This window comes from Anabrus simplex, chromosome 5 (genome assembly GCF_040414725.1).
Source record: "Anabrus simplex isolate iqAnaSimp1 chromosome 5, ASM4041472v1, whole genome shotgun sequence".
In the NCBI taxonomy this organism is placed as follows: Eukaryota; Metazoa; Arthropoda; class Insecta; order Orthoptera; family Tettigoniidae; genus Anabrus; species Anabrus simplex.
Window position 1 is genome coordinate 303,240,932 of NC_090269.1, and position 15,826 is coordinate 303,256,757.

At 38.1% G+C, this 15,826-nt stretch overlaps 1 protein-coding gene across 3 annotated transcripts in view; it reads right to left on the reverse strand.

Annotated features, from left to right (window-relative positions):
* LOC136874015 (proton-coupled amino acid transporter-like protein pathetic) overlaps window positions 1-15,826 on the reverse strand; it is a 236,015-nt gene that overhangs the window by 45,756 nt on the left and 174,433 nt on the right. For all 3 annotated transcript variants that reach the window (XM_067147476.2, XM_067147477.2, XM_067147478.2), the window contains one exon: window positions 10,553-10,674. In XM_067147476.2, the coding sequence (XP_067003577.2) occupies window positions 10,553-10,674 (122 nt within the window). The remainder of the gene's footprint in view (window positions 1-10,552; window positions 10,675-15,826) is intronic.

A 15,826-nucleotide genomic window follows, 5' to 3' on the forward strand; every position in this document is an offset into this window, starting at 1 on the left:
TTTCTTCCCTGGTGGAAGACTTGGAAAGCTAGTTTCCTGGAGAATACTAATACTGTTCCCTGCCATTATAAAACACTTGTTTTCATGAGTAAATAGAAATCTGCATCACGGGAAAGCTATTTTGTAACCACTAACCTAACCCCATGGCACTACAGTCCCTGAAGTGCCTTGGCCTACCAAGCAACCGCTGCTCAACCCGAAGGCCTGCAGATTACGAGGTGTCCTGTGGTCAGCATGATGAATCCTCTCGGCCGTCATTCTAGGCTTTCTAGACCAGGGCCGCTATCTCACCATCAGACAGCTCCTCAATTCTAATCATATAGGCTGAGTGGACCTCAAACCAGCCCTCAGATCTGGGTAAAAATTCCTGACCTGGCCGGGAATAGAATCCGGGGCCTCCGGGTAACAGGCAGGCACGCTACTCCTACACCACGGGATTTTGTAACTACTAGTGAGAAGAATTTCCGTAGAAATTTATTGACCAATCCTCCTCCCACAAATTTTCTGGTGTTGATAAAAGAAAGACAAACTCTGCTTTTGTTCCAGTGTTTCCAGGCAGGTTTGGAGAGAGGAGGATAGTGCGAGTGACAAAATGGGGTAGTGTTGTGTTGGAGATAGGATGTGTATGAGGCAACTTTGGTGATGATTTTTTAATTATTTGAAAACACGTTTTCCCTACTGTACACCTCATAGCACTTGTACTTCGTCGAAGGCTATTTTAAAAACTTATGCTGGTTCACTCGGCAGAATGAACCACCCTGCTGGGCAGGCGATAGCTCCCTTATACTCTAAGCCAAGAAAGCTAAATAAACACCTATTCTTTCCTAATTTTATCCTTAGGAAAATAATAATCAGGAAAATAAGTTGCAACTTGACAGCAGGGCTTCAGTGAACCATTGAACGTAATGGAAAGCTGCACCTGGAATACCTTCCACTTACTTCTGCCAGGCTAATTGCTTTTATCTTACCTACATGACTTCACTTCGTCAACCTTTGTACTCTTTTGACCAGATTATATTTTGTAAGGCTTCTCTTTTGATCAGAATATAGTTTCTAAGGCTTTAGGGAGTCTTTCATTGTTGTACCCTTATTGGCTCTTTATCTTTCATTTGCTGATACCATTCTTCAAGGGGTTAACCTCTTTCCGCTTCTGCTGAGAATTTATTTATTGTATGACTTTTAGTGCCGAAAGTGTCTGAGGACATGTTTGGCTCACCTGGTGCAAGTCTTTCTATTTTATTCCCTGGGCGACCTGTGCACATCTGGGTGTGTGAAGATGATGATAATGAGTTATAGAGAAGGTGACACCCAGTGTTGGCACATAGCCTACTCCTGTCAAATAATCCTAAGGGGTCTGCTCAAGGCTTAATATCTCCATCTGACGGATGGATCATCATGAAGCATCGTATGCCCTAACTCCATATGAACACTGTGGAGAGGTTTGGAAATGAGTCCAGACTTTTGGCATGCAACGTAGGGATTAAAAATTGTATACCACCACCTCTCTTACCCTGCCAGCCAACATTCTGATGGTGATTTTTTTTTTTCTACCAATGGGACTCGAACTGGCTAATCATGGTTTCAGACTGTGCAAACTTGATGCCATAACAATCATAGCCACCAGGTGGCCTTGCTGAGAATTAAAAGGGTATGATTATCAAGTTGTATTGTAGGTATGCTTCCCATTTAAACAATTACCATCACTTACGATTGGAACTGAAAGTAAAAGTTCGATAATATATTCAGAAAGGAACTGTATGCTCACCATGTGGATGATCCTACCTTCCTCTCATCTAGCTAATTCCTTCTCAGACTGCTAAGTGACTTGCAGTTGCACTATACTTTTAGTGTGTAGGAAAAGAACATGTAGCCAGATCCACTGAGGCAATGGAATGTTGAAAGGTTTTCCCTTTTTTTCCTTACATTTTGTGTATAATTATAATACAAAATTGCTTGTTATAATATAAAATTAAAATTTTATACCATTTCTCCTTCATTTCTTTTAAATATTTATAGCATTTTTCTTCTTTTTCTACACACCTGTGGGGTCGCAGGTGTGAACTGCGTCGCACATGGGGATTTGGCTCTGTTTTTACAGCCGAATGCCGTTCCTGATGCCAACCCTATATGGAGGGATGTAATCACTATTGCGTGTTTCTGGTTGGTAGTGTGGTGTGTTGTATGAATATGAAGAGGAGAGTGTTGGAACATACACAAACACCCAGTACCTGAGCCAGAAGAATTAATCAGAAGCGATTAAAATCCCCAACCTGGCCGGGAATCGAACCCGTAATCCTCTGAACCGAAGGGCAGTACACTGACCATTCAGCCAATGAGTCGGACAAATTCAACTAAAATTGAAGAGAAATGTGAAACATTCAATTAAACCTCACCTGTTTACTTTTGGTGTTAGATGCTATTATGCATGGAGCACAAATTCCAATGCAAGGGGTAGTTTTAAAATGGAAAGTCATGGTTCTGTGGTTTAGATGTCATGCAAAGCTGGTGGTCCTGTGACGTATGTATGATCAGTCTTGTGAAACTACTAGTTCTCTTCCTCCCTTCTTTCCTTCCAAAATAAATCTGTTCATTCATAATCGTTTTTGGCCAACTATGGACCATGTAAATAGTTCTTCATGATTTCATGATTGATGCCAGTATTCCTTCAGCTTCTCTCTATTCAGCTGTCCAATGTTGTTTCTTCTTGTTTGCTATTTCTGGTTTTAGGGACCCTTCATGTGTGTATCTTGTTTCTGAAAGTGGTTCTGTTGTGGATGTAGTGGTCCATAATGTTCATTTCTTTCAGATCTTTCTTGGTAACAAACTGTTTGTCATAAGAGTTGCCTTTCCGATTGGGCTTTTTGAAATGGTTAAAAAGTTTCTTAGTGAGTCTGTCATCAGGCATTCTTGAAATATCTCCAAAGAATTAACTCTTTGTTTGCATTTGGTATCTGAAATCCTGCTGCATGTTTTATATACTTCTGTGTTAATGTGTCAGCACATTTGTTTGGTCCAAGAATTTTTCTTAAAATCTTTTTTTCCTTCTTCTCTTTTCTTTTTTCTGGTTGTTAATCCTATGCATTCTGAAGCATACAGGCACTCTGGTTGCATTACTGTTTGATAGTGTTGTAGTTCAGTCCTAATAGAAATCGCTTTCTTGTTGTACCAGTATGTGTTTTTCGTAAGGTGGAATACAAGCTCCATTTTTTCGGCTCTCTCATGGTTTCCTTCTTTATCAAGCCCGTTAATTTGTAGTATCTCACCAAGGTACTTGAATTTAACAACTTTATTTATCTTATTCTCCTTTGTTTACATTATGTATCTCAGGGCTTCTTTAATTTGGTCATGAAATGGGTCTTTTCAAACGATATCTGTAGGCCGGTTTTCACTGCTATCTCCTCCCAAGTGTGAACTTGCATTATAGTTGATTCAATGTTCTCTGACAGCAGCACAAGATCATTTTTATTTTTATTTATTTACGGTATTTGACTTTAGCAGTGGTGAAGTTAGGGCTCATGGCCCTCTTTTACACTTAACCACGTAAATTACAATTTAATACATACCGTATATAAAAGATATGTACTATTCTATTATAGAATCAAGGATAACTAACCTAAATAACACACATGGAGAATGTATAAAGAAGAATGAAAGCAAAGCTCAACAAATAAAACAAGAAATCTGGAGCATAAAAGTAAAATAGAATGAGAGAAGGTCATAATGAAAAAGTTACATACATACTGAAAAATATAAGCAGTGCATAAACAGAACACAATAGCTTACATAATAAAGTAACAGAAATACAAGTGTGGCAATAAACAGTGATGTACATGAGTTAAAAACTAAATATCATATACATTTACTCTATGACTATAAAAGTATAATAATGTAATAATAATTATAAAAGCAAGAGTGTTCTTTAGCTGTACATTAAAATGTCAATGTTACTAGCCTATGTACCACATTCACACAACCTATCAGACGCCAACAATCACATGAAACAATCTGCGGTATTCAACAGGTAATCTCTGCATGCTATTTTAAATTTTGTTGTTGAGTTAGAGTTCCTGACAGCAACTGGAAGTGAATTCCAAAGCCATGACCCAGCCACAACGAAGGATCTGTTATACATAGAAGAGTGGTTGATGGGAATAGCAAGAGAAGTGCCAGATCTAGTGTTAAAATTATGGAATGAAGATAATAAATGGAATTTTCAAAAAATGCATGTAGTTTTCCTTCAGAGTCCGATAAATCAATGTAAGTAGGGCCTATGTGAAACTTCTGTCACCTTTCAAGTTTCAGCCAAGAAAGAACTGTGTAGCTAGGGGTTATGTGAGCATCATAAATCAAGTTAAAAGCAAATCAAAGACCAGAGTTCAATGCTCGTTGAAGTTTCGTAGTTTGTTCGCGTGTCGCATCAACGAGGTAAATGTCGCTATAGTCAAGTAATTTATTGGTAGTATCAATGTTTGGAGAAGTTTTATCTTTACGTCTTGTGTCAAAATGTCCTTATGTTGTTTCAGAGGGTGTAGTGTCGCGTACATCTTTCTACATTTATTTCTTACGTGTGCAGACCAGTCAAGAGTCACCGGAGGAATGGTATAATTTTTATACATAGCGTTTAATAATTTCTGAGAAGCGATTATAATTGTTTGAGTTGAGAGCCTTCACTGGCGTACACACCGAGTTGTTGAAGGTCGGAATTAATATCTCTTATTGCGTGTTATACATCTTTTATATTAACGTGGCAGTAAATTTGGAGGCCATTGGCAAAAGGGTGACATCTATTATACTTTATTTTAGAGGATATCATTAATATAGAGGGCAAACAGGAGCGGACCAAGGACAGAACCCTGTGGAGCTCCAGCCTTCCTTACCCGCCACTGTGAAGTAATATCGTGAGCTATAACATGTTGCTTACTAGGCCTATCTGTAAGGTAAGAGCGGAAAAATCTCGAAGGGTCGTTATCTGTTTGGCGTCTGTTAAGAGGATTAGACTGAATCCTACCTTCCGTGAAAAACACGTTCAGCTCGTCGAGTGCATTGTCGGGTGCCTGGTTCTTTTCCCTCGTTCTACCAATGCCCATAGAACAGAGATGCTTCCAGGCACTAGCCGTATTTAAGTTATTTACTGAATCACGAACATATTTAAATTTAAGATTACGTATCATTTGTTTAGTTTTATTCCTATTTATTCTGTAATTTTCATAGTTTGGTCACAAATACATTTGTAGCGTCAAAAAAGAGCATCACGCTGAGACATCTTGTTTTTAACCTCAGAGTTTAGCCATGGATTAGTTTTCTGGGACACTCTTAATATGTCTCTTCGGTGCACGTTTGTTATATATAGGCCATGTATTAATGAATTAAATTTATTAATTTTTGTGTCAATATCATGCAGATTTAAAATGTCATTCCACGGAAGGCTATAGGCTTCATATCTTAACTGATTCATGCCGATGTCTTTTAAATTCCTGCATGTTATATATCTAGGTTTATATTTTGGAATACGAATCGAGTAAGCAAGGAATATAAAGTCATGGGTGGACACAGCCGGTACTGAAATTTGTCTGTGGGTGTCAACTTTCTGAGGATTATTAGTCACTTTAAGATCAGTTAGGGCATGTGAAATATAGTTAGTAGTATACACATGATTAGTCAGGTGAGAGGGAAGGATCGTCATATCACATGACGAAAACAGGTCTTGATAAGTAAATTAGTGTTAAAGTCTCCTAAGATTATAACATGTTAGTAAGGAGATACGTCTCAAATTCGACGATATGAGATATTTTAGGCAGTCGATAAACTACCGGTACTCCAATAAGTATTTTCTGTCCACTCGCAATTACTTCAACGATTCTTCTGTCCTCGGTATCTCACCGGTTGATGAGGTGCAAATAACATTGCTCATGAGGTCGTCTCTACAATAAAGAGTGGGATCTCCACCCCTCTTAATTGTACGATCATGTCGATGAAGAATAGCTGTCAAGGTGAACCATACTATTCGGAACTGAGGAAGACAAGCAACTTCCACTGCTACCTATCACATGGACGCAATTTTCATGAAATATACCCTTAATTTCGTCCAAGTGGGCGAGTAAGCTTAGGCTTCTCAAATGACAACACTGTAGAGCATGACAATACAGTGAAAGTTCTTGTTTCAAAAGGCTATCGGCATCATGGGCTGGGATTGAGTGCTATTGTTACAGCTACAGTTACTGTCAGAGGGTCGTCCTGTAATTAGCTGGCTAACGAACATGCTTGAACCAAGACAGAAATCTTACCTGGATATCCTGATGAAGTGGACTGCTGACTGGTTAACAAACAAACAAACAAACAAAAAACTACACACACACACACACACACACGCACACACACAGAGAGAGTGTGTGTGTGTGTGTGTGTGTGTGTGTGTGTGTGTGTGTGTGTGTGTGTGTGTGTGTGTGTGTGTGTGTGAGATGGCACATTGCAACGGTTTCTTCACTACAATAGTCCACCTAGTCGCCTCAATTGTGAATTCACTTCATAAGGTGAATTGATCTGCAGCTTCTTTCCATTGTCTAGATGAACAATAATGCACCCTTCCTGGGTCGAAACCCGACGCATACCCCAGAAGTCCCGTGGTTTATTTAGTAGTTCCTTATGTGTGGACATCAGGGATTTCGCGATGAGTAGCTTTGTACCTTTCAGAGCTCGCTTGGTACACCAGATGCGACTTCGTTCATGGTACCTGAGGAATTTAATTATAATAGGTCTATTCCCCACTGACACCACCTCAGCCACTGTCCTCTTCATACGGCCCAGTCTGTGACACCATAGACTATTGATTGTTCAGCTTACTTTTCGAGGTTTCTAAAACAACAACATAGGTATCCTCGCTGGGTGTTTCATATACGCCGTGAAAGAGGAGACAGTTCCTTTTGCTGTATTGTTCTGCCTCGTCTAGCTGAATATCCTGCCGATCTACAAGTAGATGTTCTTGTAGCTGGCCTACCTCCTTCTTCATGTTGCTCAATTCCGCAGATATAATTTCTCGGAAGTCCTGAAAGTCTGATGCAAGGCCGGTTAGAAAGTTGTTAAAGTTGGCAGCACTTGCCGCACCAGCAGCCGTGGCTTGCTCCAAGCGATTGTGAAAATCAGACATCCGTTTTTCAAACTTCGTCAAATGTTCGTTCACGGCCTTCAGCATCATAGCACTTCACTACTGTTCAACCTGACAATTAAAATTATACACAGGCACATCCTTGTAATATAATATGATGGTTGACTTGCTGATATGGGAGATGAATTGCGTCTAGTCCATTATGATACATTTTAATTGTAAAAAAAAAAAAAAAAAAAAAAAAAAAGTTTTTACTTTTTAAGTAGTGATGACATTTGATGAATATTATGTAACGTCTAATCTATTAATTATACAGTTTAATTGTCAATTTTACTTGATTAGTGACAAAAAATTATTGTTAAACACTTTCAATGAACAATATTATTGTAAATAAGATTAATGTAATGCTCAACCTTGAGAAAATTGTGTAATAAGATGGCTGAAGATGCTTGATACAGCAAGCGAAACATGTTCCAATTAACGTTTGTATTGTAATGTCCCTTTAGAGACAATAAACATTTTATGTATTGAATTGAGTGGATAATAAAAACAAGAATTGTGAATACTATGAGTGGTATGTTCATTGGAGAGATGACATGGAATGACATTAGCAGACAAATAAGTTTGAGTGGTGTCTTCAAAAGTAGGAAAGATCACAATATGAAGATAAGGTTGGAATTCAAGAGGACAAATTGGGGCAAATTTTTGTTTATAGGAAGGAGCATTGGGGATTGGAATAACTTAAAAAGGGAGATGTTTAATAAATTTCCATTTTCTTTGAAGTTATTTAAGAAAAGTCTAGGGAAACAACAGATAGGGAATCTGCCACCTGGGCGACTGCCCTAAATGCAGATTAGTAGTGATTATTATTATTATTATTATTATTATTATTATTATTATTATTATTATTATTATTATTATTACAGAGAGACCCTGTATATCGCACCTAAAACAGCTTAAAGGCTTTGAACATCTGTCTACTTTCCCCATACTAATCTGATACTTGGTTTTTATTCTGGAATTTTGCAATCCATATGAAAGGGAAGGAGGTCAGAGAGGAAGGTCTCAGCACAAAGAAAACCAAATGCACTAATATCTCCATTTATAATATCACTACATTATATTTGGCGCCAAATCTGTGAAAAATTGCACGAATACGCATTTCTGAAAGATGTTTAACACAGTGGATAGAATGCTCAAACATTGACAAAAATGTAATTAAGCACATGCATGGGTACAACAGCTAGTGATCTTATAAAATTAGCATTAACATTATGACAAGCAAAATTAAAATAAATCAATTTAAAAAATAAATATGTATAGAATTTATGGGCAAAATTTCTTGATTTTTGCTCATTGACAATTTGTTAAAATTCCTCTTGCAGAGCATCAAATATCAAATTAATTTTTTATTTGATAACAGAGAGTCAATTGAATATGTTGTTCATTTTACTATGAACAGAACATGTCTGAGGAAGCTGAGGCAAAAGAATTGACTAACATCTGCATATATCCATTGGCTGCAAATATTTTCAGATTAGTGATGGGATATTAGGTTAATCGATTCATTTGATTCTGATTACGCTACTGAATTGATACAGTGATCGGATTCATGGCACATTAGAGTCACCATTCCTATTACAGCTCTTGCTGCTGCCTTCTGGTTTTCATTCTATGAGCTGCTTTCCTGTGCATCATCTAGCTTTCAGATTCAGGTTTCTCCCGTAGCCACCTATTTGCATCAAGTTATGAAGTTACAAAGCCTTTACCCCACACTCCCCACAGTCACAACTCCATTATGTAAGTATGTAGAATTCGGTGAATAAATATCTGTACACACAATCATCAATGATCTGCATTTAGGGCTGTCGCCAAGGTTGTAGATTTCCTATCAATAGTTTGCCTAGTCTTTTCTTAAATAATTTCAAAGAACTTAAGAAATTTCACTGCATTCATGGTTTGCTGATTCAACATGTTTTTAGTTAATTTATTGCATCAGTCAGCTCACTTACTGTCAATGTACACTGGAAATCTCATGATTCAATGATTGAAGTCTTGTGCAATGATGCAACATAAGAACTAAGAGAATACTGAGCGGTTCTTCCCAATATAAAGCAGATCATTTTGAGTGGTCATGAGCATGACTCATAGTCATAGGGTAGGTAAGAGAGCAGAGTTGAATTAATTTTTGAATGTCGACTAAGTTCATTAAACTAACAAATAGAATAACTTAATAGCCTACATACTTAGTAGCTACTTTGGAATTACATTTTGACTACCATTTTAACACTGCAGATAAATCCAACTATTATTTAAATCTCCTTGCAAGAAGAGGACAGTGAATGCAAGTGGGTATTATTTTCAAATGAGCTGAGAGCGAGAGTCCATTATAGTGTGTGATTCTTTCAGTGAGGCATGCCTCTGTATGTCTCGCCATCAGCGTAAGCTCGCTCCCCGCCAATGTGCAGTGTTCCGATAATGAGCCGTGCACGCTCACGCTCGTTTGTGTGTGTCACTGATCCGTGAGTGTGCCATTCAGCACTGTCTGCTGCGAGGTGCTGAATCGTGTGCCGTGAGCTCACCATTGCTGCGATTCGATTCACTCGGACAGTTGAATGAATCGATACATTGCTTCTAACCATACACTCAGTTTCCAACACTATGTCAGATTCCCATAGACTGAACCAGAATATATATATATATATATATATATATATATATATATATATATATATATATATATATATTAATTATCATATGCATAGGTCAGATGAAGTGTTCACCTTCTGAACTTAAGGTGGCAAGATAAAGTTCAGCACTTAAATAGAAGAGACTGTATTGAGTAAATTAACTGGCATGTTCGAAAACTTACTTATTTACTATTTAATCCGGTCCTGTTCCACTATCCGGTGTTGAGGTTTTGCAGAGAAATCACCATTCTTTCCTGTTTGAAGATAACTTGTTGACTCTTTCCCATGATATGTTTCAGTTCTCCAGAACTTCTTGTGTGGTATTGTTCCAAGTCCTATGCAGCTATGGTTGTGCCATATTCTAACCATTTTTTCATCTTTTGGTCAGTTCAGTTTGCTCTCTTTCTTTGCCTTTTATAATTTTGCTTCAAGTATGCAAGGGACTGACCAACAGCTCTCCAGCATGTTGGAGAAGCTGCTTCCCAACTGTTCCATGCAACAGAGATCTTAGCTAAACAGTTCTGTCTCTTAGCTTATCTTTACTGAGAGAGATGAGATCTTTCTACACAACCCTCCTCTTTTAACTAGGTTTGGGATGAATATTAGTAGGTATTTCTACACCCTAAAGGTGGAGTTTAAAGATCTCCTTACTGGACCAAATTGTGGAACACATTGTCGTTTTGTAAAATGATAGTAGATGAAGGAAGTAAAGTACATAGCATTTCTATAATATACATAATTATTGCATTCATTTTCTTACCCTGCAAAACCAGACCACTTCCGAACGGTCGGTGGTCCGGCTGAGAATGCTGCCTCAGCTACATCCGAAAATCCTAGGGATGGGACTTTTATTCTTTGACACAGAATATGAGCGCACTTTACCTAAAAAAAGGAAAGAGAATATCATTAATCAGAGAATAGGGCAGTATGTAGAATTTTCCAGGTCAGTCTCTCATACACGTACCATGTTAAACATAACACACATTGACTGTACATGTCCTAGAACAGTCTGAAATGCAGTCCTGTAATAGATATACTACACTAGCATCCAGTATATTTAAGCATAATATCCAGGAAAGCGAAAGGGGAAGGCTTGTGTAATCACCATAAATAGTTATAAAGGAGGGTGTGTAATCTTACGTGCACTGCCAGCGTCAGACAGACTCATAGTTTAACAATGCAACAAATGATAATGACTGTTGTTTTAAAGGGCCTAACATCTGTCCATCACTACTGATCTGAATTTAGGGCAGTCGTCCAGGTGGCAGATTATCTATCAGTTGTTTCCTAGCCTTTTCTTAAATGACTGCAAAGAAATTGAACATTTCCCTTGGTAAGTTATTCCAATCCCTAACTCCTCTTCCTATAAACAAATATTTGCCCCAATTTTTCCTCTTGAATTCCCACTTTATCTTCATATTGTGATCTTTCCTACTTTTAAAGTCACCACTCAAACTTATTCGTCTTCTAATGTCATTCAGTGCCATTTCTCCACTGGCAACTCGAAACATACCACTTATTGTTACAATTTACAAACTTCGTCATATAGATCCGTATTGATACAGTTTTAATTAAGAACAAGTGTTAGGTTTTTTTTTTGCTAGGGGCTTTACGTTCACCGACACAGATAGGTCTTACGGCGACGATGGGATAGGAAAGGCCTAGAAGTTGGAAGGAAGTGGCCGTGGCCTTAATTAAGGTACAGCCCTAGCATTTGCCTGGTGTGAAAATGGGAAACCACGGAAAACCATTTTCAGGGCTGCCGATAGTGGGATTCGAACCTACTATCTCCCGGATGCAAGCTCACAGCCGCGCGCCTCTACGCGCACGGCCAACTCGCCCGGTTGTGTTAGGTTTAATGGTCCACCCAATCAATACACTTCACCTTACAAGTGAAAACTATTTAATATAAAAATATATTAAGCATACAATGGAACATGTTTCGTCTCATTTGAGACTTCTTCAGCCATAACGTCTCGTAGCAGTTTACAAAGCCCATTGTGGCAGTCTAATAATTTAAAAATGGAACAACCCAGGTCCTTTAAGAACTGTTTGAGAATACTGTACACTAAACATAAAATATACACATTATTTACAAAAAATGTCCATCACTTGTTGGAAAGAAAATGTATCTTCAATGTTAAAATTTGAATGACATTTCCTGAAAATATGACATGCCGGACATAACGTCTCAATGCTCATTATTGCAAAGTATGTTTAATATATTTTTTATATTAAATAGTTTTCACTTTTAAAGTGAAGTGTATTGATTGGGTGGACCATTAAACGTAACACTAGTTCTTAACATACCACTTAGTCGAGCAGCTTGCCTTCTTCACCTTCTTCCCAGCCCAAACTTTGCAACCTTTTTGTAATGCTACTCGTTTGTCGGAAATCACCCAGAACAAATCGAGCTGCTTTTCTTTGGATTATTTTCCAGTTCTTGAATCAAGTAATCCTGGTGAGGGTCCCATACACTAGAACCATATACTAGATGGGGTCTTACCAGAGACAAATATACTCTCTCCTTTATATCCTTACTTCAACCACTAAATACCCTCATAACCATGTGCAGAGATCTATACCCTTTGTTTACAATCCCATTTATGTGATTACCCCAATGAAGATCTTTCCTTATGTTAACATCTAGGTACTTACAAGGATCCTCAAAAGGAACTTTCACCTCATCAATGGAGTAATTAAAACTGAGAAGTCTTTTCCAATTTGTGAAACTCACAACCTGACTTTTAACCCCGTTTATCATCAGACCATTGCCTACTGTCCATCTCACAATATTATCAAGGTCATTTTGCAGTTGCTCACTATCTTGTGAAATTGATTACGCTATACAGAATAACATCATCTGCAAAAAGCCTTATTTGTGATTCCACTTCTTTACTCATATAATTTATATACAGTATATAAGAAAACGAAGATCCAATAATACTGCCTTGAGATATTCCCCTCTTAATTATTGCAGGGTCAGATAAAGCTTTGCCTACTCTAATTCTCTGAGATTTATTTTCTAGAAATATAGCCACCCATTCAGTCACTCTTTTGTCTAGTCCAGTTGCACTCATTTTGCCCAGTAGTCTTCAATGATCTACCCTTCAAATGCATTAGACAGGTCAATCGCGATACGGTCCTTTTTACCTCCTGAATCCTACAACTTGAGCTTCAGTGAAATATCCTTTCCTAAACCCGAACTGCCTTCTATCGAACCGGTTATTAATTTTGCAAACATGTCTAATATAATCAGAAAGAATGCTTTCCCAAAGCTTGCATGCAATGCATGTCAAACTGACTGGCCTGCCATTTTCAGCTTTATGCTTATCACCCTTTCCATTATACACAGGGGCTACTACTAAAGCAACTCTCCATTCATTTGGTATAGCTTTTCATGCAAACAATAATCAAATAATTGTACTTCAGATATGGTACTACATCCCAACCCATTGTCTTTAGTATATCCCCTGAAACCTTATCAATTCCAGCTGCTTTTCTAGTTTTCAACTTTTGTATCTTATTGTAATTGTCATTGTTATGATAGGTAAATTTTAATACTTCTTTATACTTCTTCTCTATCTGGACATTATCCTTGTAACCAACAATCTTTACATACCGGTACTGCTGACTGAATACTTCTGCCTTTTAAAGATCCTCACATACACACTCCACCTGTTCATTAATGATTCCTGGAATGTTCTTTTTGGATCCTGTTTCTGCCTTAAAGTAGGCCTACCTATACATACCCTTACTTTTTTTTCACTAAAATGTGTATGACTGGCAATTATGCTTGCCATCATGTTATCCGTAGCTGACTTCTTTGCTAGATTCAATTGCCTAGTAAGTTAAGTTCCTCCATTTTCTCCCTACTTCCACAGCCATTTCTAACTCTGTTTCTTTGAACTCTTTTTTTTCTTTCCAACCTGCACCTCCTTCTTAGTCTCTTTATATGCCATTAGCCCAAGGTAAGCAAAACTCTGTGTACCAGACTGAGAATGTCTCGTTCTCTCTTGGATGTGATTGGAGTAAGAGGACAATTTCGTGGTAATGTGTGCGCTGTACATCGAGATTTGTTTCAAACATTAGATTTTATTACATTATCATACTACTTTGAAATGTAATGTAATCAATGCGGGGGGAAGAGAGTGGCATAGACGAAGGTTTATGCAACATTTTTTGCAGAACAGACATCTAGGTGTAATTGCACTGTCATTTGTTTGTCTCTCGCTGACTTCTCGCGATGGTCGTGATAGTGCGGTGCACAGGGCTGCCAACTGTTGATCTTAAGAACTAGTCGAACATTGTACAACATGGCATAAGCCGCAAGGTTAGGGCCGCGAAGTGGCTGTTAGGCCTCTAACATTTCGTACGGTGATAGCAGCGCTTTCAAAAAGATGTAGTAATTTATCATGCCGGCTAGAGACAAAGCTATTGGTCTGGATTGGTTAGGTCCGGCTAGTGACAAAACTATTGGACTGGATTTGTTATCTCTGGCCAGTGGCGGCGCGTGGCCCTTTTTAAAGTGTTAGTACACTAGTTTGTAGAAAATGGATAAAAACAAGTTATGGGTATTAAAGCTTAAATAGAAGCATGGATTTTTAAATTTAAACAGATCAATTCTCTCTATACATCTTGCAACACAGCTCTATCCGGCAATTTTTGGCAGAAAAATATTTATAACAGAATCATGGAAACCCGGATTGTTCGTACACCTTTTCAGGAGATTTTTCTCAATTGACATTAATGACGGTTTCGATAATTTATTGTGTTTGTGTATTTCCTAAATGACATTTACCGGTACATTGCCAAGAAAGATCGTTCGACAGAGGCGCTGTAGCAGGAATAGTCAAAATTAAAGAACGGAGTTTGGTTATTTCAGGTAAAGCCACATTTAATCCCAAACATGTTAAATATTTATAGAGTTCTAGAATGCAGGACTTCTTAAATTCTGTTGATGCGTAGATAGCTGACAAGTCAGATTTGAATTCGGTACCAGGACACTTAAATAGCTACCATATGATGTAACCAGTGGCGTATGCTGGGATCAAGACGTAGACTACTACTAGACTTAGGTTACCCCTTTTCGATGGTTATTTAAGTAAACGTCAAGCCTTCAGCGTTTTGAGCTGCAACCAATAGCCAACGGAGTAGCCTGTTGTGTTTTTAAGGCTGCTTCTCAAGCTATTGCCCTGGCCTCTGCTATTGTCAATGCTCAACCCCTGATCAATGGAGATGGTAGCCTAAGGTTTAGCAAATTAAAGTCTGGCTTTGTGGCTAACTGGATAGAATGCTTGCCTTTGGTCCGATGGCCCCGGTTCAATTTTCAGAATTAGCTCTCTCATACTGTTAATTCCCCTGGCTTAGGGACTGGGTGTTGACGTCTTCGCCATTGATTTATTCTCATTAGGTCACCACCAAGCCTATACAGATGTCATTTATTATTATTATTATTATTATTATTATTATTATTATTATTATTATTAAATAGAAATGTTGAATTTTACAGCGGTCGTACCATCGTTCACTGGTTAATTAGCTTCCTCGGGAAATCAGTGGTGGTGTCCGACCCATGATCTCGGTTCGATTCCAACCAACAAAAGAGAACACTAAACCTGAAAGATTGCATTTCATTTTATGAGACTCGAATGGCCGAGCAGGGAAAGAGTCGATGCATGTTTCAAACAAGTCAAAATCCAAAAGGGAAAGAAATTACAGCTTATTCAGTTCTGGGAAAACGGTAGGTTATATAGCGAAAACAAAAGCTAAAGGTTTCCACCTATTCAATACTGTTTGTTTTAACCTTCAAAAAGTTACATATATTTGTTGAAACTAGTTTCGGTCTTACCAGTGACCATCACCATCAAAATCACACTTGTTTCAGCTGAGCTGAGTTCTAGAAGATTCCTCTAGTGCTGATATTTTAGTGTTTCACCTGGTCTTCTTTGAGGTGCAGTCTTCCAATCGGAGGAAAGCTGAGGGCATGTGATTGTGATGAGTGTTTCTAATAACTTTACTTGTCTTGAAATTC